The sequence below is a fragment of the Uloborus diversus genome, chromosome 5 (assembly GCF_026930045.1).
Source record: "Uloborus diversus isolate 005 chromosome 5, Udiv.v.3.1, whole genome shotgun sequence".
In the NCBI taxonomy this organism is placed as follows: domain Eukaryota; kingdom Metazoa; phylum Arthropoda; class Arachnida; order Araneae; family Uloboridae; genus Uloborus; species Uloborus diversus.
In genome coordinates this window covers 78,819,626-78,842,920 of record NC_072735.1, presented here as the reverse complement: position 1 = coordinate 78,842,920, position 23,295 = coordinate 78,819,626, and the positions used below count along the sequence as shown (strand labels likewise).

The following is a 23,295-nucleotide window of genomic DNA, read 5'->3' as shown; positions in this document are numbered from 1 at the left end:
TGTCATCTTCATATTCCTCGTATCAAAACTCAATGGTATTGCGTGATAGACAAACTAAAACAGCGGCTTTTTTCATTGGTTATCCTCCGCACTTCACTCACATGCGCACACGTTATCAGTATTTACAGAAAATATACATATTATATCAAATTATTGCATAAATGTTTTTTCATTACACCTTTTCTTTGTTTCAAGATTAAAGAAACATTCAATACTTTTTCGTACTTTCCTGCTAGATTAATCATTTTCAGATATTTAGCATAAAAAAACAAAAGTTAAATTTAAGACAAAAAGAGAGTGGCAGGTGTGCGAAACATTTTTACAATCTGATAAACATACAGATCTATCTTTGTACCATTAATTATCTTCCTTTTCCCCATTATACGCTTTGATTTTGTCCTTGACAGCAAACAGTGTCCCGGAAAACACGGACATCATTGCAAGTCACGATGGTCACAGTCACTAAAGTGACAGAATTGTAACGTCTCGTAGGAGTCACGCTGTGACCCATTTGTGACATGTTTCATGAGACTTCCCTGCGACATTGTAACTACAGTCAATTTGTGAGTAACCCTACAACGTCTCTTTAATGTGCCGCTGCGCACTGACGTTCGTAAATTACTGCAAATGACCTTACAGTGACGTTTCCTGACTTCCACGCGACGGTGACCCTTATATGATTGTCACTTTAGTCACTGTGATATTAGAGATCTAATAAAGTATAAAGCAAGGAAAACTTCACATTGCTTCAGGAAATTTTGTTTTAAGTATCTCAATTTTCCCATTAAAACAAGGGCGGATGCAGACATATTTTGAAAAGAGGACGCTTTATTTCTATCACTTAACCTTTTTCCCGTTCTCGACCTGCTCCCCCTAACATCATGAAAGATCACCTAAAATTCTTTTTTTTTTCATTTTAAAGTTCAATTTCTAAAAATTTCCGGAGGAGAACTTAACACCATCCCTTGTTCTAATGTCATCAAAGACGACCTATTACTGCAATTTTTGGACTTCAACTTTGAAAACTGTCAAGGAAATGTCCCTTTCAATTCAAAAACATTCCTGCAGAAAGTTCCAATACCTAGCGCTAAAGTAATAAGAAATAAGCAACAATTATCTTTTCAAGATTTCAATTCCGAAACAAATATTGGGAGAACTTCCTTTAATCCAACTTCAACGAAAATCGTCTAAATTTATGTTTTTGGAACTTCAATATCGAAAATATGCCGAGGTTCCTAAATCTTGACTCAAGCAGGGTACGATCGCTCTCATGCCCCCTTCCTTGCATCCTCGCATACATTAAAAGAACATTTTATTTGGTGTTGTATTTAATAGTTCCTGAAATAAATATTAACATTTATAATCATGGCCATACATTTCTTTTCTTTTAACCAGACTCATCACAAACAATTCAGCCCAACAAACCACTTTGCGTCTTAAGCAAGCAAAGATAATTTCTTTTCTTTTTTTAAAGGGAGGGGGACAGCTTTTTAAATAAATTACTTATTAATCACTATTTAAAGCAATCAAGCTTATAAAATACCCTTCTTATACATACAAAATTTCCTTTCCAGAACTATTATAGTAATTCCTTACAGTGAACAAAGAACGTTGTGTTGAAACAAACCGCGCTTTAAGACCTGAATTCAACTCTAATTAAAAGAATTTCCTTTCTTTTGTTAAGGCAGTTTTCTCGAGAAAGCAGTGCTGCAGTAAGAGAGATTTTTTTTTTTTTTTTTCATTTTCGGAAAACAAATCCTTTTTCTGACAAGATGAAGTTATTAAATCCCAAGAATTTGCATGAATGGCTCTTGTAGGAGCATTTCTTTCACAAAAATGGTTTGAATTCATTATTATTCACGCATACATATTATGCATTATTCATGGCTGGAAAAAAATGCTGCGGTAGTGTCACTTTTTAAGAGTTCATTAAAATTCTCTACGGATTTCGCAGGACCTACTTAAAAAATATGTATTTCTTTTGCTGTGATACCTTCCCGAGAACTCGTTTTAAAATATGTTGTTTTACATTAAGAGTGTTGACACTTTATGTTTTTGAAAATTAAATTGGCAGTGAGTTATAGTGAGCGCCGTTCTGAGAAAGGATGGTGTGTCTCATTTTACTTTTGAAAGTTTCTTTTTTTTCCCTTTTAGTTTCATTTAATAGGTTCACGATGCAATTACAGTATGAGACCCCAAGTTCGTAATCCCAAAATCCAAAACACCAAAAAACCTTTTTCCTTAAATATTTTTTTCAATAAATTTTTAAATAAAAAAAGGGGTTTTTTTTCATGTTTTTTTTTTTTTTTTCAGTTTTAAAAGTTTAAACTTGTCAACGTTCGGCAATTATTTCTTTCAATTTAACGTTCGGCAATTACTTGTTGAAACCCCAGTACTTTTAGTTCAGCCATTTTATTTAACGTTTTTTCACTGCCACTTGTTTTGCGTAAATAAGCGTTTTGCAGCAATGGGTTCGTTTCCGAAATTTTAAAAGTATTTTTTTCTGAAAGAGCATGCTTAAAAACATAGGATCTGACTATTTTTTAAATAATTTGACTAAGTTTAATATTAAAAAAATTTTTTTTTATTCGGTGCGCTTTCATTGTTTACGCTTCTACCGATAACATCACAAATGATGAAATGCCATTCACTGATTCTATTCGCAGGGCATAATTTTTAATTCGCTTCTTGATTATCATAACATTAAAACGCGGTAGACAGATGAGCCAAAGTACATAATTTGTGACGTCATAAAGACCACGCCTTACTTTCAAAATCGGTCATTTAAAAAAAAAAATAATTAAAAACTAAGCTTTGGTAAAATATAAGTTTTTTCTCGCTCCGTGTTATTATTTTTTTAGCTTATTCTATCAATTTTAGTGACTAAAAGTAGGACTTTTAACTGAAGGAAACAACCCCATTGTGCAGCAATTTAACATACACTTTCCGTAAACGATACTTTTTTTTCTTCTCATAAGTATGCAATACAAAGCCTGTTGAACAAAAGTACAAAATTATTTTAAATAAAAATATGATTTATTTGTTGTATTGATCGGCACATTGCATAGAAATAAAATGCAACATTCGCGAACTATATGCCGCTGCAAATTGTCTCAGACTTTTGTTTTACCATAGTGAAGCATACTTTCATTCAGATTGTTAAGAAAATAAAAGAAGTTTGGCGCAAACATTATCGAAACCAGTGTAAAAGTGCCAACTACTGCACGACAGGAGAATTTTCACTATTTTTTGAGCCACAATCGAAAATGCAGAAAATTTTAAAATCCGGAAATCGGGTCGCGGTCCCGAGCATTCTGGATTTGGGATTCCATACTGTATAAACAAATTTTTCTTGAAATCAACATGTAGAATATTGCAAATATTCTGAATTTATTCATTATAGAAGTTAAAAGTGGTGATTTTATATTATTTAAAGTGAGAACTTTTTTATAGCACTACAAAGTGATTTTATACACTTCAAAGTAGCAAATGATGTCTCCCGAGTAAAAAGTAGTGATTTTAGACTTTAAAATGGTAATGATTTAATTCCTGAAAAGTTTAAATGTTTTTTACTTCAAACGGTAAATAATTGTTTTCCAAAAAAGTAATATTTTCCCGTTTTTAAAGTCATGTCTGTGTGAACGATTTATTTCCTTAAATATTCCTTTATTGATGCCATATTAGTTATCAGTTTAGAATTTGAATTCATTTAAGTTGTAGGATAAAAAGACATTATTAAGAATTTTTAGTGTAAATTCTTATTTCCGACAACTCATGCTTGAGCTGAAATCGTAATTGTTCAGACTTTAAATGGTAAATGATTTATTTTCCAGCAAAGTAGTGATTTTACTGGTTCTAAACTGGTAAATCATTTATTAAATAAAAAATAGGGATTTTATAGACTTAAAGTGGTAAAGGATACATATAAGAAAAAGTTGTATTTTATTTAGACTTAAAAATGATACATGGTAATTTCCTAAAATATGGATTTCATTGGATACATATTAGTTATTAATTTAAAATTAGAATGTATTTCATTTGAAGGATACATAAATTCAACATTTGGAATTTGCAGTGAAAGTTTCTCTGCTTCCAATAATTCATATTTAAGATAAATAGTGATTTTATAGAGTTTAAAGTGGTAAATGATTTATTTTCTCAAATAGAAGTACTTCATGGCCTTTGAAATAATGAATAATTAATATTTTATAAAATATATACTTTACCAATAACACATAAGAAATAAATTTATGGCTTGAATTTATCTCTCTCAACCCTTTTGCTTTTCAGTAGGGTATAGAAAATTATAATGTTTAAAAAAAAAGTAAGTTTTTCAAAGAATTATTAGGGCTATGATGTCGGAACAGTATGGGAAAAAACATAATGTGTAATTTTTTTGTATTTAATAATTCATAAAAAAAATTTTGACATAAGAAGCATGTGATTAAGGTCACTAGGGTTATAGAATAAAAGGTTTATTTACATTCTTTGGAATCGGTTTCTCACCAAATAATACCTCAAAGATTTGGATGTTTTAAGCAATTTGAAACAAATAAATATTTTTACATCAAAAAACAATATATCACCTTTAATGTAGTGGGATCTACGGAGTCTTTTAATCCAATTTCATCTCCGTAAAAACTTGACACTGATCCAGAAAGCATACTCAATAACAATATGGCGGCCAAATTGCAGTCATCGTTTACTCTTCCAGCTAATCGCATTGTCTCAACACTACCAACATGCCACGTGATCATTGGTGATGTTGAGAATTCACCCCACGACTTGATAGCATTTTGGATTTCATGCTCAACATTTTGAACGCTGCCATTTACCACAACACTTAGCTTCATGTCCACCAAGTCAACCATTGAAGACAGTGGTAAATAGTTGATGGCATCCATAATGGATTCCAAGAAGTCATAAGTTTCGTGTGACATCATCAGTACTTTGCGCGTGCTGTTGATGCTGTACTTGTCTAGGGTGTACCTCCACTGGTGAATGACGGACGCAACATGAGCCTCATTGGCTACGTGGATGTCTTCTAAATGTTTCATATAAAAACCGTCGATTCCAAGAGACAACCAGGTTTCAAGAACGTCCCTCATTTCAAGCTGAAGCATAGGATTGGACCAGTTGAGGAACAAGTGACTGCCGAATGTTCTGTGGGGAGGCTTCCAGTTTTGATCACTGAAGCTAACATGTTCTTCTAACGGAGGTTCCACCTGGAAAAACAAATGCGATCATATAAACAAAGTGAAATTATGTTTACTTTTTGAAAAATGTATTTGTCATGTAGTGTTGAAAATGTTTAAATGAGAAGTTTAGTACCAACCAATTAATAAGGCAAAAGAGTAAAAATGTTTCGATACCAACGTATTATTTCATTTGCTATTTTCGCAAAACAAAGTTATTACCAAATGCAATGTAGGATTTATTTTTTAAAGAAGTCTCGCCAAATATCTCCATTCAAAGGTTTTTGAAAATGAGTAGAGTATACGTTAGGTGACTCCATCATTTGTTGTCTTACGCGCCTATGGCGGCGATTTTTTATTGGACGAAAAAGGTTGACAAGATAATACGTAAGTACCAATACTTCGCAGCTCAGAGAAAATAGCAAATAACGAACGAATTTTTTTATATTTCGTTAGAATGAGCGGTATTATGTGCTAAAATTGAAAATGCACTTTAAAATATCTATTTTCACGCTCAGTGATCTAGGAAACTACTCAGCCTGAAAGGAGAAAGTGAGTAATACATAAAGCTTAAAACTCTTAAAACTGGAGTTAAAATTTATGTATGGTTAGTTAAGCAGCAAAAGTATTTAGACAAGATGAAATAAAATGTAGGTGTTTAGAAAACATTTATTATACATGCAATTAATTGAAGACAGCAATCTTTACTAGAATGTTTTCCATAATAATTTTCAAATAAATTGAATTTTGTAAGAAACTGTTTACCACTGTTTAGAGTTTTTTTTTTTGGCTATCTTTCATATAAGCATTAACATTGACATTTATGTTCTAACTTAAAAATAACGCTTGTAAAATATTATTTAAGCTATGAATACGTTACAATCGCTTTAACTGAGATTGTTGGGCTAAAGGATTTAGTCACAAAACCCATACGACAAAAATAAACCCTTAGTTATTAATGATTATTTAAAAAAAACTTTACTGAAGCACAGATGTTAAAAAATTATTGTAAACACGTTCTTTGGATTTACAAAAAGCTCCTTTTTTAAAGTGTTTTTTTTTTTTTTGACTTCCGATGCTGAGCAAATTTTCCGGGCTTAGTTGTTAACGTTTTTTACTAGTTTAATTTCTTGCACAAATGCGTTCTTAATTTTTACTCAGTTCCATATTTCATTTTTTACATCTTACTATGCAAGATGCAAGGAGAACATATTCTTGTTATTCAAATGACCTTCAAGAAACTCAATATTTCATTCTTTTTAGCACACGCATTTTATTTGTTTTGTGTATTGTATTCAAAGTCCTATTAACATATTTAAACCGTGAAGCAACTTTTTTCTGCTACCAATTACTCTACTCTTAAAATGCAGTCGTATCATTTCTAAACAGATTCACGTTTAGATAACAATCTCGAGTATGTAGTGTGCAGTATGTACGGTTTGTAGTATCTGCGTATTTTTTTCTTAAACAGTCATATTTGGACACATTGAAACTAAAAAGAAAAATATTAATCAATTATTACAATACTCAGATGTAAAAAATATTCCGATAAATAGCAGAGTTTATGCACGCAGTGCCATTGCCTGGTGTAGTGAGAGACTGAGAGATAACTATCATATTATATAAGTTAAAATATATTTATTCTTATACTCAAGAATTAGCGTAAAATATACAGAACATGTTAAACACACAAAATCAACACATAGAATCACCCACTCGTAGATACAGTCGACTGCTTAAATACCTTCGTAAGCTACGGAAATTTGCATACGGTTAAGCAAATGAAACAGTTAATACATTGCGACAGAATAAAACAGAATAAAATTAAAATTCCAACAAAAATATTGTATGATTACAGGAAAGAAGCTTTGAATATCCAGCATATCGATCTATCAAACAAAACATACTTGTTATGTATGTATGTATGTGTGTATGCATGTTCGCTATATAAAACTGCATAACTAAATGAATTGGAATAAAATTTAGAGCGAAATTATATTACCCCCCTCCCCAAAAAAAAGCTATCGCGAGCACTCCCATTAAAAAAAAACATAAATATTGCATTTAACATTGCTTTGATTCCCATTTTAAGTAAAATCGTATGTTTGAGAATACTCATTGAAGAAATGTCATAACTTTTCGAGTTTTGCAGCGTATTAAAGCCCTTAAAAGCTGCGCAAGCTAAACGGTACCCGAAGCTATTATGACAACCAGAACGCGCATAATATTCGATTCAAACAGTTTTTACATTCTAAAATGAGGCTGACCTCGATATTTAACTGTTTAAATTGTCACCATGAAAAAACTCAGTTTGTAGCAAAAAGTATTTTTATGTAGAAAAAAAATGCATGAATATTTTTTTAGAATTGAGTTTAAAAGTCAAATACAAACTGTTTTGAACGTATAAGTTCGAATAATGATACGTCCATTAAGATGTAATTTGAATTGAGAACTTAGACAAAATCTCCTAGGAAGTTCTATAAACTGCCAGAGCGCATATATATATATATATATATATATATATATATATGTAATATGAAAAATCCTTTGCTAGGGTTTTTCCATATTAAGTTCTGTTCACTTATATGTCAGTGCGTATGAGTCACAGACATTATTTATTACACACTTAAATGCTTCTCATACCATATATGGTTATGTTCTAGGCTCAGATGTATTTTCCCTTAAAGTACCTACCAGACACTTTTTTTCCCTCCAGACTTAAACCAGCCTCTGTCTGCGGTGCAAAGCCCAATAATATTTCGTTATGGCAATCTGCTCCTCCTATATAGATCACGTGATCGAGGGATGATTATCTGTAATCTTTTAATGGTATTCCCTATATAAAAATCGTGGCACAACTAAACAAATGGGTTAATTAAGAGAGGTTCCTGCTGGTATATTCTATGTAAAAATAAAAATGTTGTGAATGTAGCTCTGTGCTCTTCCTACGTTGTAGATTATCACGGCACAACACAGCAAGTTGCGAAAATCAAGATTCGTAATAAGAACCGAGCGGCGGTTCTTACATATATATATATTTTAAACAGCGAAATGCATACACATATAATAGACAACTTATAATTCTCCAAGTTGAGGTGAGGCAACTCCTGATCGCCTAGACTTTTGAAATTGTACGCCACAGATACGAAACTTCCCAAAATGAGTAGTGTACTTTCTGACCACGGATTGTATGGAAAAGCAATCATCCTGTTTACAGGCGGAAATAGACGTATCTATAAGTTTATAAGGATGTCAGAATTTGCAGATGTATGTTAGCTTCTATATTGAGAAGAGTATAATTCAAATGAGCGGAACACGCGCATCGAGTTTTTACTTTTCCCCCTCATTCAAATATACAATTTGTTTTAACTGGACGTTTGCCAATTCTATACAACCCGAGGTTGGACTGTAGCTTGGTTACTTTTAAGTCGCAACAAATGATTGCGAAATTTCGTCACAACAACACAAAAACCAAAAATTTCAAAAATAATTTGCGCAATATTATAATTTTTAAATTATTTAAGAACATACATAATTGGAAGTTTTTTTTTTTTTTAAATAACTGACGGATGACGGGATTAAAATCGACTAAATGATACGCACGTATATTTTTTACTTTTAACATTTTCAGATCAAGAGTTCAGAAAATGAACGCAAAAATGACATATGTTTTATGTTATTCAACAATTTTTTGAAAATAAGCACGTCGTTTGCTCCAACTCACTGAAGAAATCAGACAAATTCCTCGGTGTCAGACATAATAAAAATTTATAGTTGAAAGCATTGAAATAAAAGTAAAAATATATCATCGAACTAATAATCTTTATGAACATGAAAAAAAAATGCTTTGAATTCACTTCACTTCTCAGATAAGATATGAACTTCTAAGCCTGCATTTTGGGTCTTATTAATTAAAAAAAAATTCTATTTCTTCTAACAAAAATATAAAAGGATGAATATACGTTTTTTGAATTTCAACGGCGCATGGAAATTATGTAGGTAAAACAAATTATGTTATTGTTATCGTATGCTTAATTAATAAAGAATGTTGTCTTTTATTTTGCCCCGACAGACAATGTTCGATAACTGTTTCATTTTAGCATTCATAGCTGAAAATAGTTATAAACGTATGCTCCCCTGGATTGCTACTTTTGATATAAACATGTTCAACATTCGTTTTTAAATAACCTGGCATAATGTGTTTTACCATAATCATGCGTCTGAATAATCATCAACAAAACATATTTTACCAAAACACATTAAAAAAATATATTTATTTGCAAAAATAAATAAATAAATAAATAAAATAGTGATTTTTTACGTCACGGAAAATAGTGTCACCCTCACCTGGAGAAATTGAAAGACTAATATTCAGCATTTAAACTGCTGAAGGTTCTCCTTGACCGCAAATAATCCGTGTAGTACAGACAAAAGTTAAAAGCAAGCTACAGTCAAACCCGCTTGATGGAATAGCCATTTTGCCACGAAAAAATATTCTAATAAGCGGGATATTCCATTAACCGGGATTAAAATACGACATTGTATTGGTTTGATACATTGAAAATGTATTATATTAAGAGGGATATTCTTTTAACCGATATTCTAATAAGTGGGCTCGACTGTAATTGTTTTGATCAAAATTCAAATATTATTGCATCAATTTTCGCTATAACTGCCAAAAAGCATGCTTGCTCCAGTCGTTGCAGTATTTCTCCTGGTAAGTATATGTTTTTATATTTTACTAGCATTCCCGTACCCGGCATTGCTCGGGTAGTGGAATTAGCTGGGGTTAACAGTGCTTGGTGCACCTAGTTTCGAAAATCCCCTGTAATAATAATTACTTATTTTAATATATAAAAATCTTCTGTGCGGACGTTTGTCACCATAAGGCTTTTAAACGGCTGGATCAATTTTGATCAAATTTTTTGTGTGCAAGCATGGTTTCGAAGCGCGATGGATCGAATCGGAAACGTTTTTGTTAATTAATTAATTTGAACATTGGATGGTTATACCTCCCAAATGATTAATATTTATTTCAACCTATTGTTGAGCGAGAACTGAAATAAATATTTAACCTGTTGCCAAAGGACAATAAGAAAGCCAGTTCTGCTTTTTGGAATGAAATTTCCTACTGTGATATGTCAATTGAGAATAGATAAAACGTAGAGAGAGAATGAAGCCTTCCATTTCTTAAAAGCAACGATTTTAGGTCCCGTGATATATTTTAAAGTAAAGTACTGGATGGTTCACGCAAAACGTGTGTTCTGTCGTCGTAGTTGAACCATGTGACCGGATCGGTGCTTTAGGTTTTCTTAACCAAATGATCAGAAAGTACCGTACCTAGCAACATTTGTTTCTCGGCTCAAATCCATCTGAGTTTTGGCACCAATGTCAAAAATACTTTAAGGATTATCTAATTAATCAGTACATTATTAAAGGATAAAATGATGGAATTTAAAGCCGAAACAAATTTTATTTTCGTCCAGATAAATTACAACAGGGTAGTTCTGTACACAAAAGATCAGTGCAGTGGACGATCTTTATCTTTGGTGAAAAGAACAAATTAGGCAATATATGAAGTTTAAAAAGTTTTCTTTCAAAAGATCGAAGCGCTAATCGATCGGAGTTGGCTTCGCTCACTTATCGACTGGATTACAGTAACGTGGTGGCTTGGCGACTTTGGCTGTAAACAATAGAGTTGTGTGATCATTTGTTTACAATTTAAAGCTACTGTTAATGTAATTTATTGTATATTTTGTTTATTTGGCGAATTATTTCCAATTGCAAAGAGTTGCTTTTCGTTTTTAAAGAGTTTTTAGTCATTTTAGTTGAAGAAAGCGTTTATTTTACATCGTTAGGGATGGGGGAGGGATGAGTGATTTTCGCTTATTCAGAGAACTGTTTTTACCTTTATCATTTTTTATACGATATCTTTTTCATTGTTTTCTTCTTTTTCATATGGGGGATGTTGCAACGGGATTTCCCGTTTGTTTTAGATGGGTAGTTAGTTTTTTACACTTAATATCTGAGGACGCTTTTTATCCTTTGAGTATGGCTGAAAGAACAAACCATCAAGTACGGGAGAAAAAATAGTTAATAAAACAACTGCTCAGTGGGCATTAGATAAATCAAGTTGCAATAAATATACGCATTCTGACACCAAGCAGCTTAAAACCTTTTCTTTTTACTTATTTTTTTCAACAAAACTACTTCAAACACTTGATAGTTTATTGAAATTTTTTTACTTTTCAATTTACAAAGTTTGAACAGAACAACGTCTGTCGGGTCCTCTAGTTACCTATAATTTTTCCTAATTTTGGGAGGATCCCGGGGTCCCTGAACTCCTTATATATATGCCCTTGTCCGTAACCGATCTTTAACTGTTATTAACGATCCTTTTAAAGTATTGATTATCTTTGCAAACACAGACCATCCACATTTTATTGTTATACCTATGTTTAAGCAAGAACTTCTTTGTGTATAACATTTTTAGTTTTTTTTCCTGGTGCTATAACATTGGCCGTGTGAAAAAAGTCTTCTCTTAAATCGATCCCTGCTACTTTTAATGTATGTCCTTGTGACTTATTAATGGTTATTGCAAAGCAAACTTTAACAGGAAACTGCACTCTTCTAACTTCAAAAGGATAGTCCGCCTGTGATGATGTTCTTAAAAACTACGTTTCTAGTTTTGAAAAAATAAAAGCAAAAGACAGAAATATTATGATTTGACTTGAGAAAAGCCTCGAAGAATCACGTGAGAAACAAAAACAATATCAAATTTATAGTTCGCTATCGACCAAAAGTTGAGATGAAGTACTGAATAATGATTTGAATGGAGGAAAGCCTTCGAAAATAAGGAATTTGGATTTCAATGATAGGTTTTAATTTCGCAGAAATTAAGAGGTTTTAATTAATTTCTCCTGAACTAATTGAGATTTCAAAAAATCCTTTCTTAGTGGTTACTTTCGTAATCATGCGGACATGCCTGCCAAATTTCAAGTCTGAAGCTTCAGCGGTTTCGGCTGTGCGTTGATATATATATATATATATGTATATATATATGTATATATATTTTCTCAGGACATTGATTTTTATATATTAAGATCATTACCTAAATGTAAGTTTGTACAGTGTAATTATTTTGTGCAGACATCACGGATCACGTTTGAGTTCTAGTAAAAGGAATGCGCGATGTTGTTTTACATGTTATGTGTGATTTTGTCACTTTTCTTGAGTCATTCTCTGGCGTTTTTTGTGCCACTGGAAATATAGATTCATCTTACGATTATAATGCTTCATTTTTTTTTTGAGCAAACACGATTTCTTATTGTTCCACTTGTCTGTTTTTGGCGTCCTATGATTTAATTTTCCCCCACCTCCCTCTGCAGCACCACCGTCGGCCGGCCTCACGATGCTGCTCCTCTAGCGAAAACCGTCTCCAGATTGCGTTCATATCCTACACGCATACATACACACACACATACCCACACACACATACCCACACACACATACACACATACCCACACACACACACCCACACACTCATGTCTGAACACAGACACAAACACAAGTACATACACACACACACACCCACACACGCCTAGACATAAACACACACACCTACACACTCACACACACGCATATACCCACACACATATTATATATATATATACACACACATACTCACATACACACATTCCTGCACACAGACACAAACACACACGCCTACATACACACATACCCACACTTACACACACATAAAAAAAACACGTGAATGCGAAAAACATAATTTGAATTCAAGATGCCAAAACTCAAATTAATTTTTTTTTTTTTGTTCTATTTGCTCTTTTAGACTTATATATCATAAAGAGCATTAAAAAGTAGCAAACAGAGAGAGATAAACTGGGAAAAAAGGCTCAAACTAAAATATTACATTAAAAAAATATTAAAAATGATCTGGATAAAAATTCTGAATTGAAAGTGATAGAAAAACGGAACTAATAGTTAAAAAAGGAAAAGCGACAAAATGTAAGAGAATAACATAGATAACTGCTTTTAGTGTCACCCCTTGACAACATTTTCCCCTAGTGCCTATAAAACTGAAAAGAATTTAAAATTCTTCAGGCTTTCCTCTTTACAAATTCAAACATAATGGCAACTAGTGAAATAATGAATGATTTCATTCATTATTTCACTAGTCATATCTTCCCCGATGACCTTTTCATTGGGGACACAAAAAAAAATCATTTACCGTATATTCACCCAAAAACATATTCAAAGTCTCTAGTGTTCTTAACTTTTTGGTGCTAAAAAATATTTTTTTAGTAATATTGATTTTTTTAATAAAAAAGTTAGAATTTTCTCTATAAGTTCTAACAATAAAAAAATGAAATAATTAAAACCATAGCTCAGTTAATTCAGAAAATACTTTTTTGTATATGTTTTGCGTTAAAAGATCTTTCTGATAAAATTTGTTTAAAGAAATTCACCTTTTAGCTCAGAATGCAGATACTGATACGCTTCAATTTTATCTGCAGGCACAAGATTTTTTTAAAACTTTTAAAGACCATCGTTAATATAACCAGAAAAAAAGTCTCGAATTTACGTCAGAAATTCTGTTCCTTTAAAGTAAATTAGTTCAAAAGAAATTCGTTTTTAGTGGAGGACTAATTAATTAGGATGGTGCGAAAAACATTATAACATTTTTATTTCAAGTCAGGATAGAGCAGAAAATTTGCAATTAGTGAAGATTTGAAAAGACAAAAAACATTACTCACACAAATCTGATATTATCATCTAATCCTGCAACAAGCCTGAACATAGGAAAAAATAGGGAATTTCGCTGCTTAATTATGGATTTTTTACATTTCCTTAAGATTAATTCAAATACCCTACTTACCGAAGAACTTTGTATCTTAATTTAAGAAAACATTTTATGAAAACATACTTGAAATGTATTTTAACTAACAATAATAATGCAAATAGGTTTTGTGCAAGTAATAACTTATTATTTTGGATTATCCCTAGTTTCGCCTACATTTGAAATTTCCTTGTCCTTTAAACGTATCAAAGCTGGAAAACGGAGGGGGGCTGGGGGGGGGGGGGGGTTAGAGCAGATGAAACTAGGGGACACCAATATTTCTAAGTGAAAGTTATGTCATATAAGAATAAAACAATAAAATTGCAGTTAGTTGCTACTGAATTAACATAAAAAAGGAGAGGAATACCACAATATATGCGACAAGAAAATTGAAGAAACAGTTTCCAGACAAAGAATGAGTCAATAACAGTTAAAGGGCCTGAACAATAACAGCCAATGTGTTCCTCTCAGCCCCAATATTAAAAATACTCTTCTAAGCTACTATGTAACGTCTTGTATTTGAGAAATTTCTTACCATTTTTTCTATCGATGAACGCATATTTACTCTACTCAAAAAATTTCTTGCGCATTACTATTCGTAAATTTATGTGAAATTTAATTTCACATTCAATATTTTAGTCTTCTATAAATAAAATAATATGTTTAAATTAAAAATATCATTGATAATGCTTTTTATTACAAAGTATCCAGATCTAAGAATTCCAAGCAGTTATACTTAATGGCGTAGTGTTTACATTAACTACGGAAAAAAACAGGATTTTTTTTTAAAAACTTGACGCCATTACAGCAACAGAAACGAGTTGATGTGTGCATCACATGACTTTCTTTTACTCCAATTTAATGTCATTTTTCTACTATTGGCAATTTTATTGTGATTCAATAGTTTACTCTCTAAATATCCCCAACAGTGGCCAAATTGAAACTGATTTAAAAAACAAAAATCGCCAAATTTGTCGCCAAGTTGTCGACAAAACTTGGCGACCATAAGACTGGCGATACGTCGCCAAGTGTCCGCCAAATTATAACACCACTTGAGTTTACATCGAAATTAACAATTCCCCCCCCCCCCAAAAGGGGCAAAAGACGCCTTTAGAAACACCCGGATGAAACCAAAAGAGGAGGTGCACAACTAGACTCCACTAGGAGTCTACTTACCAAATTTCAACTTTCTTGGACTTACCGTTCTTGAGTTATGCGACATACATACGCACACACATACGTACATACAGACATCACGAGAAAATTTGTTGTAATTAACTCGGGAATCGTCATTATGGATATTTCGCGTGTGTATCCGTTCTTAGGCATTTATCCACGTGTGGTCGAGTCGTAAAAATTACTCAATATTCATTCGGGGGTGAGTAAAATGGAAATTAAGGTCGATTTTTTAGTGAAATTTTTTTCCCGAATACAATACTTCCTTTTTACCCGACTACGTGTGTGCGACGCAAAGGAGGGTAATGTGTTTATCAGTCTATGTATGTATTTATCAGTCTATGTATGTATGTCCGTTTCTATGTGGCGTTCTACAGGCTAAACGCCTTGGCCAATTTTGGTAATTTTTACGTAAATCGATTTGTCTTAACCTTGGGAGTGTCACTGAACCCATGACAGTAATCAAAAGTACCATTTCAAAAACCGGTTGCCATTTTGTCACTTCGGGATCGGCGCACGTTGGGTGTAGCACATTGTGCCGCGCGCTACCTGCGTGTGACAAATGCAGGTACTTTCGCTGCCTGACTTTTTTTTGTTTACTAAGTCTACTAATTGGGGTCTCAATGGCCGAGTGGTCTAAGCGATTGCTTCTCCCACTTGAGGCGGTGGGTCAAGACACCCTCGCTCCGTTCCCCTCTTTCTGATATAAATTCGTTCATGTGTTCTTTATATGTATTCTGTACTGTAATAAAAAATATATCACGCGTAACGAAGGCAAAAGACTCAGATTGTAGTCCTCATCAAAAAAAAACCCGTGCAATAAGTACCAAAAGAAAGAAAATCTACTAATTCGATTTTCATCTCTAACATGTTGCAATTGTTTTTGCTTTGATTCAAGGGACTGAGTTTCGCGACGTGTACTTTTTTGAGAGGCTTTTTTAGTTTTGCGAAAAAGATTTGACTGACAGGGGGTGGGGGGGGGGGGACGTTTCCGACTTCGCGTCATCATGAGTTATACAGGCTGTTTATATAGCTGTGCTGTGGTTGACTTAAGTTCGGCATTTTTGCCGAAGATCAAGCACATGTAGCTTTAACCCGAGTTAGGTCCCTAGAGGGACTAATTATCAGTAGTTTAGACCACCGCAGGTTACTTAATAAACCTCACGATACAAACAAACTCTCTCAATGAAACGACAAGGTTGCCAAATGTACCGTCTTATAATCATAATAACTAAGTCAATGAAAGTTAACTAAAAAGTGTAAAATAAAAAATTATTAAATAAAAACAAAAAAACAGTCGGGGCCCATTCTAATTTTACGGGGTTCCTTGAATCAGAAAGGAATGGGCCCCGAATGTTGATTCTTCTATTCTGCTTTTCAATTTATGAATTGTCTTATCTGTGTACGGTTATAAAACTATTTCAACGGTGTAGTTATTCAATAGTACTTAATACATTCTAAACTACTTGGCTTATACATTTTCCTTTTTAGTTTTTATGCAGCCGGGTTTTTTGTTTTCATTTAATTTGTAAAAGGAAGTAAAAAATTAAAGTACTACGTAAAAATGGGCATTATATTTTAAAATAATAATCAGCTAACACTTGAAACAAAACCTAATTTTTTACTCAAAAACATAATTAAATTCAATGAAATTGGTTAATCTCCTACAAATAAAACAATTTATGTGGGGCATGGGAAAAATACTCAAGGGCATTATCAAACCTGATTCGAAATGAATAAATGTTTTACAAATCTCTTTTCTGCAAATTCACTGGATCAGTTCCAATATTCGTTCCTCAGACAGAGTGTGATAAAGGAACTTAAAGAAAAATAACCGTGGCATATGCTTAGTTTCTAGCAATGACAAAATATCTTTACTGTTTCACATCACTGAAGGGGGAGAAATGTAACATCTTGATCAGTAATAGTTGATTTTCATAATTCAAAACTTCAAAACGTAATTCTGATGGAAGAAAGTCTCTTACAACCATGGTAAGTGCTTCCTGAAAATCTGTCTTTAGTCTCGGTTATTCTTCTGTAATATGTTAACTGTCGATCACTTTTCTATTAAAAATCATAAGTTTGGCAAATTAGACATTTTTTTGAATCATTAGAGCCGTGATATTTAGAGATTATCAAGCAAATGACTTGGAGACTATAACTTTCAATAAGTAGTCAAGCCTGTAATTAACCGAAGGTTTAATTTATACCGAAACAAAACGAAGCATTTTATAAAGATCTAAGTTACAAGTATCCTAATGTTATTCGTATAGTTTAGTTTAAAACATATATTTCTTTTTTTTTTAAATCCAAAATAAAGCATAAAATCTAAACAGTCAATATTTCCTGCATAACGTCTTAAAAAGTGATCTAAAGCAACCAACTATTTAGGCTCTTTTAATGTTCACCTTTCATATTTCAGTTAAAATGTTAAGGTTGAACATTACTTTCACTCCAAATAAAGCACAAAGAGATGTGGAAAAAAAAAACTTTCCATAATTTAAAATCATACGAGTAAGAAAAAGCTTAATGAGCTATTTAACTTCTTTTGATGTGCGAAACTGAAGCTTTAACGAAATTTTTAATTTGAAAATATACAGTTGCTTGTTTTTCATTTTCCTAACACGTAAGTTTGTTCATAAGGAAATGATCTTACGAAAATTAGATTATTTTTCTAGATAATTCAAATTTTTGAAGCGCACCTACTGCTCCTTGCATTCAGTAATTTAGAAGCTATTATAAGTTTAACTGATTTTCATTAGAGTGTAAGGAAGCAACTTGTAATTTTATCACTACTTACATATTTGAAGATTTTAAAAACATGTAAGGAAAATGAATATGAAAGAACGTAAGAATTTACCAATGAGATGGCCAAACTGAAGAACTAGAAGTAAAAGGTAATAGTTTGCAATAAAAATCACGGATGCATAAACCGACCTAATAGCAGAAAGAGAAACCAACAGCTGCATGACAAAAGTAGTAAAATCGAAGTAAAGAAAGAGATCCCTATATCTTTAAGGAGTAGTTATTCGTAGAGAAGAGGGAAAGGGGTTTTCAAAAAATTACCAGAAAGATATGATAAATGACAAAATACATTCATGCAAGAAAATTTAGGTAGAATAATTGAAGCAATGCATGCATTTTATAAAAATTAATCTTTTTTTTTCTCTTTCAGGAAGCACGATATTCAAAGGAATTGTTGAAACTTCAATAATAATAAATAGTGCAATGCTAAGAAAAAGAATTGAGCTATGATTACTTAATTCTATTAAGCATTCTTTAAGCGATAAGGTTTAAAGTTGCTTTATAGAAGCCATGAACAGAAGTTGCCAGAAAAGCAGGGGTGACGCTTCCCTTAGAACCAGAGCATATGTTCTCAAATACTGTAAAGCACACTCAAGACCAAGATCATCTCTCCCCCACACTTGAAAGAAATGCTTAGATCTACTAAAACATACCGCAAAAGATTTCAGGAACAGAAAAGTATACACCGAGCCCGATAAAAATGATTAAAAATTGAAAGCTCGGTTAACTATCCGATGAATAAAAACGGAGGTCATAATGCGTATTTTGCTTAATGGTCAATGATTAAAACTCATAATGTCACGGAAAAAGTAAGGAAATCGCTGTAAATATCAGGCGCTTGATAAGAAAGATACGTAATGAGCGCACATCTAGTCGATTGTCTGTAAAATTTCCTGAATCTCAGACCAGTATTCAACGGGGAAAATAAAACGTCATGGATACGGAAAATTTTATCTTCAGAAAAATATGTGGTTGTATGTCTGGAAGATAAGAGTAATTAGAACATTTGAAGTATGTTAAACTTTCTGCTACGACAACCATGGCAGAATTGAGTTCGAAATGCAGAAAAAAAAAAGAGTAGAAACTGCTATATGCAAGGGATAGATAAGGAGGGGGACGAAGGGATCACGGCGTAAACAGTGCCATTGAAATTTTTAGAGGAGGGGGATCTGATTTTAGAGGGATTCTCGTTCTTGAGGGGGTTGCTTTGTAGCAATTGAAGGTTCTGCCATCTTCTCTGGAGTGAGTGGTACTCCCGTTAAATGTGCTTATAAGTGTCTGATTACCAATATCTAGCTGCGTTGCCTGACTTTGCCCGGTCTATCTTGAAATTAAAAACGGTGTCAAGTGACATATATTAAACAATCAATTTTAAACAAAAGAAAAAAAAAGCATGAAAAATTTCCCTTCCAAACAATGACGATCGATATTAAAATACTTGCAAGAAATCAAAATGAGAAAGATGGATTTACAAAGCGTAACCATGGAAACACAAAATAAATTAAAAAATTGAAAGTAAGAAAGATGGAAATAAACAATGAATTCAAAAAGCGTAACCGTGGAAACGCGAATAGAAAATAGTTATCAACTTGAATGCAAATGAGATTTTCTAAATTTGATTTTGACTTGAAAAGGCTTGTAACTTTTTTTTTCCTTTCGAGATAGAAGCTTAGTTTTACGACCATTGGTCAAGATATATCTGGAGTAAAAAATGTCGCTCTATCCAATGGTGTCAAAAAGAAGACTGTGGGACAATTCCTTCACTTTTTATTCAAATATTTGTTGAAGAAAGTAGTGCCGAAATTTCAGCTAAGCCTAAAAGAATTCGAGCTAAAAACGCAAATAACTTCCGCCGTAATTAAGTTAGAGCATTGAAACAAGTTGCGTAGAACGCGGAAAATTCTACCCTTTCCAATGATGTGCAATATTAATATGTGCAAGTAATTTGTCTCCCCATATTCGGGAATTTATGCGAAAATTGGAACTACATCGGAATAAAAAAAGAACTACTCATCGATTTTTTTTCGAACTGCTCCCCAAAACCTTTCCCGTGCTAAAAAAAAGATACTTTGAAAATTTCAGCGAAAGCGACCGGGTAGTTCTCGAGTTTTGTGCGTTCACACAATTGGACGCTTTTTACAGCCTTTTTTATACTATGTAGAGAAGAACGGACACAGATAAACGAAGCATTTTATAGCCTAATTGGCAAAATATATTTAAATCTTTGGGAAAGTCATTAAAATAAGACTGAGCAGAAAAATGGATTACAAGCTTTAGCGAAAGAGTTTGCCCAGGAGCTTTGTTAAACGAGGAAATTCCGCTCAAATAAACGCATCAATTGTTGTGTGAAATACCCTGCAAAGGCTTCAAATATGCTAGATCCCTGTTTCGTTGTATCCGTTTTATGCACGACTGCTGAATCGGAGTTGCACTACTGTCGATTTTTTGATAAAGGAGTCGGAGTTGGGAGTCGAAGGTTCAAAATTCCAAGAGTCGAAGTCAGAGTTCATCATTTTCCTTCCAAGGCTGTAGCTCTACCAGTGCTTGCAAAGTCTGAGATAGAGTAGGACTGATTTTGGAGTAAAGGCATCGGATTTGGAGTCAAAAGCTCTGAAATTCCCGGAGTCAGAGCTGGAGACGGTCATTTTCCGTCCAACTCCAAAGCCCCAGTTTTAAGAAGAACATTGAACTCAGCGTCTACAAAATGCAATTGCCCTAGTAACCTAAGATATGTCAATTATTGAGCCAAAAAAATCTTTCAAGTATTGTTCATGGAAATTTTCTGCATTTAATTACTTTACATAGAAGTAGGGTGCACGTTTTGCATAAAGTTCATACAGTGAAACACGGAGTTACCACATTTGAAGTTTCTGTAGGATGTTTCATGCAACAGTTGATGCCTCTATTCAAATTGAATTTTCCTGATCTGCTAAGAACACAAAGATTAAATCACAAAATACGTATATTAAGCCATTTTAACCCCCAAAAGGTGAAAAATTCGCTAAATAAATGTATCAAATCACTATAAAATATTTAAAGTACAATTGAAATGCAAAATTGAAGTATGAAGAAGAAACAAAGTGGAGATGTCAACGGCATTTTTCTGTTCCTGACAAGTAAACGCAAATTAATCGTCAAGCGCCAATGCAACTTTATTAAACTATCTGACCGTTAAAACCATTTCTTTCTTTCAATAATGGCTTAAGTTTAATCACATTATTCTTAACTAGTGGCACCCGCACGGCTTCGCCCGTAATAGAAAAATTAAAGGTCTTTTGGTTTGCCTGTATATTTACAAATAATGTATGGTGAATTTCCTCGCCAATTGGCTTGTACCGACGTTACAGTTCCACGTTATGATAATTTCGTAATTTATCATAGTTTTTTTCTTAAAATTGGAATAAAAAAAGAACCACATCGAATTTTCGAAAAATCGCTTCGAGGTGCACACCCCCATGCTACAAACTAACTTTGTGCCAAATTTCATGAAAATCGGCCGAACGATCTAGGCGCTATGCGCGTCACAGACATCCAGACATCCGGACGAGAGACTTTCAGCTTTATTATTAGTAAAGATTAAAGAAAATCCTTAAAATATATATTAAGACCAACAGGTTTATGCTGACAGCTTACATTAAATATTTGCATATAAGCTATGAGCATAAACTTTTAAAATTGAGATTCTTAATTTACCCACACAAGTATTTTCCAGTGTTTACTTTACCTTCTAGCGTTTCTCAAAGAATTTAAAATTAAACTATACTTCACTTCATAGGTTTGAAGCAAAACTGGTGAATAATTGGATGCGAATTAACCAAAACTTCCTTCATTAGATAAAATATTACCTAAGTGTTGCGTGAACTAGAACTGAAGCAAGTCTTTGAAAACGGCTCCGAAAATTACCCTAATCGTTTAAAAAGATTTTTGGTTTTCTATCCCCTTTTACAGTTGGTTAAACACTCATTATCGCGATCAAAATTTGCATACGTCGAATATATTTTACAACAAATAAAGCGTTATCTTCCAGATAACTGGAGCAGTGGGTATTGTTGATTATCGGGAAAACAATCAGCTTCATCGTGAAAGTAATCAGGATGGAGAGGTCGAAATTTCTCAGGATCTAAGAAAATGCTTTGTGTTCAGAAGTTGAAACTAGCATTTACGTTGCTATTTTGCGATCGAAAGAAACACGGAAACAAGAGTATGATGCTAGGTGGCTGACAATGTACCGAAATTAATGACTTAGCATGAAATCACGCTCAAATGCTTTCTTAAACAGAATGAATATTTGTAGTTAAAATGTATTATTTATTATTAAACTTGCTTTCATGTTTTTGATAAAAATTATCTAGCTCAATATCTTTTACTCATAATCTAATTATTAATTTTTTCTGAAATTTTTGATTGCCAAATTAGGGCAGTCAATTACGTAGCCAAAAAGATCAAAACTAATGTAATGTAATTTAAACAAATACCTTTGCGCATAAAAAGTAAAATAAGAGAAAACGTCAAATAGCACTAATCGCAGATTGCTGCAGCTATCTGCAATTTATGCTCTTTGACATTGTTATTTCTTATTTTACTAATGTAATGTATTCTAATTTGAAGGAATTTTCTTTCCAACTGAATTAAAGTGAAAAAAAAAAAAATCTGATAAAAAATTTTCAGGAACATCTTTGGACTGCACGTTTGCTTTATGGAAAAAATCATTAGGGAAAAAAAACATCAATAATGGGGTATAAGAGCAGGGTATAGGGCAGGTCAAAGTATTATACCTCGAGGGAAGATGTGCCCATAGCTGAAGCTAACGACAGATTAGACGCGATTAACGATTGTAAAGCTATGAGGTCAAATAGAAATCTAATTTATTCTTTCTCTAGAGTGTTTGTTTCAATCACTGCGCAAGATCTTCCTCACTCTTTAATCAAACTTCATGTTTTACGAATAATTTTAAAGCATATCATGCTGATTAATGACAAAGTCTAGACGCATGGTCTTCTTTTTTTTTTTTTTTTTTGCAAAAAGCTTTTTTTTTGCTGTTTTTTATTACACATTGCTTTAATAAATAGCATTCGGAAACGAAGGTGCAACTACTCGGTTGGTTGGAGAGCCGTGATGTTAATTAGAATGGCTCCAGTTCGAATCCGTGCCAAAAAAAATCTCTTTAATTTTTCCTTTTTTTTTCCGCCAAAGGCTCAAATAGGCAGGACTGTATTTGCCACAACCCGTTTTTTCACATGCACAATTACTGCTTTTTCA

General features: G+C 32.9%; 1 protein-coding gene across 1 annotated transcript in view; it reads right to left on the bottom strand.

The window, feature by feature from the left end:
• The window catches only part of LOC129222980 (maltase A2-like), a 95,847-nt gene that overhangs the window by 10,919 nt on the left and 61,633 nt on the right, over positions 1-23,295 (bottom strand). The window contains exon 3 of the mRNA XM_054857543.1: positions 4,587-5,225. Within this exon, the coding sequence (XP_054713518.1) occupies positions 4,587-5,225 (639 nt within the window). The remainder of the gene's footprint in view (positions 1-4,586; positions 5,226-23,295) is intronic.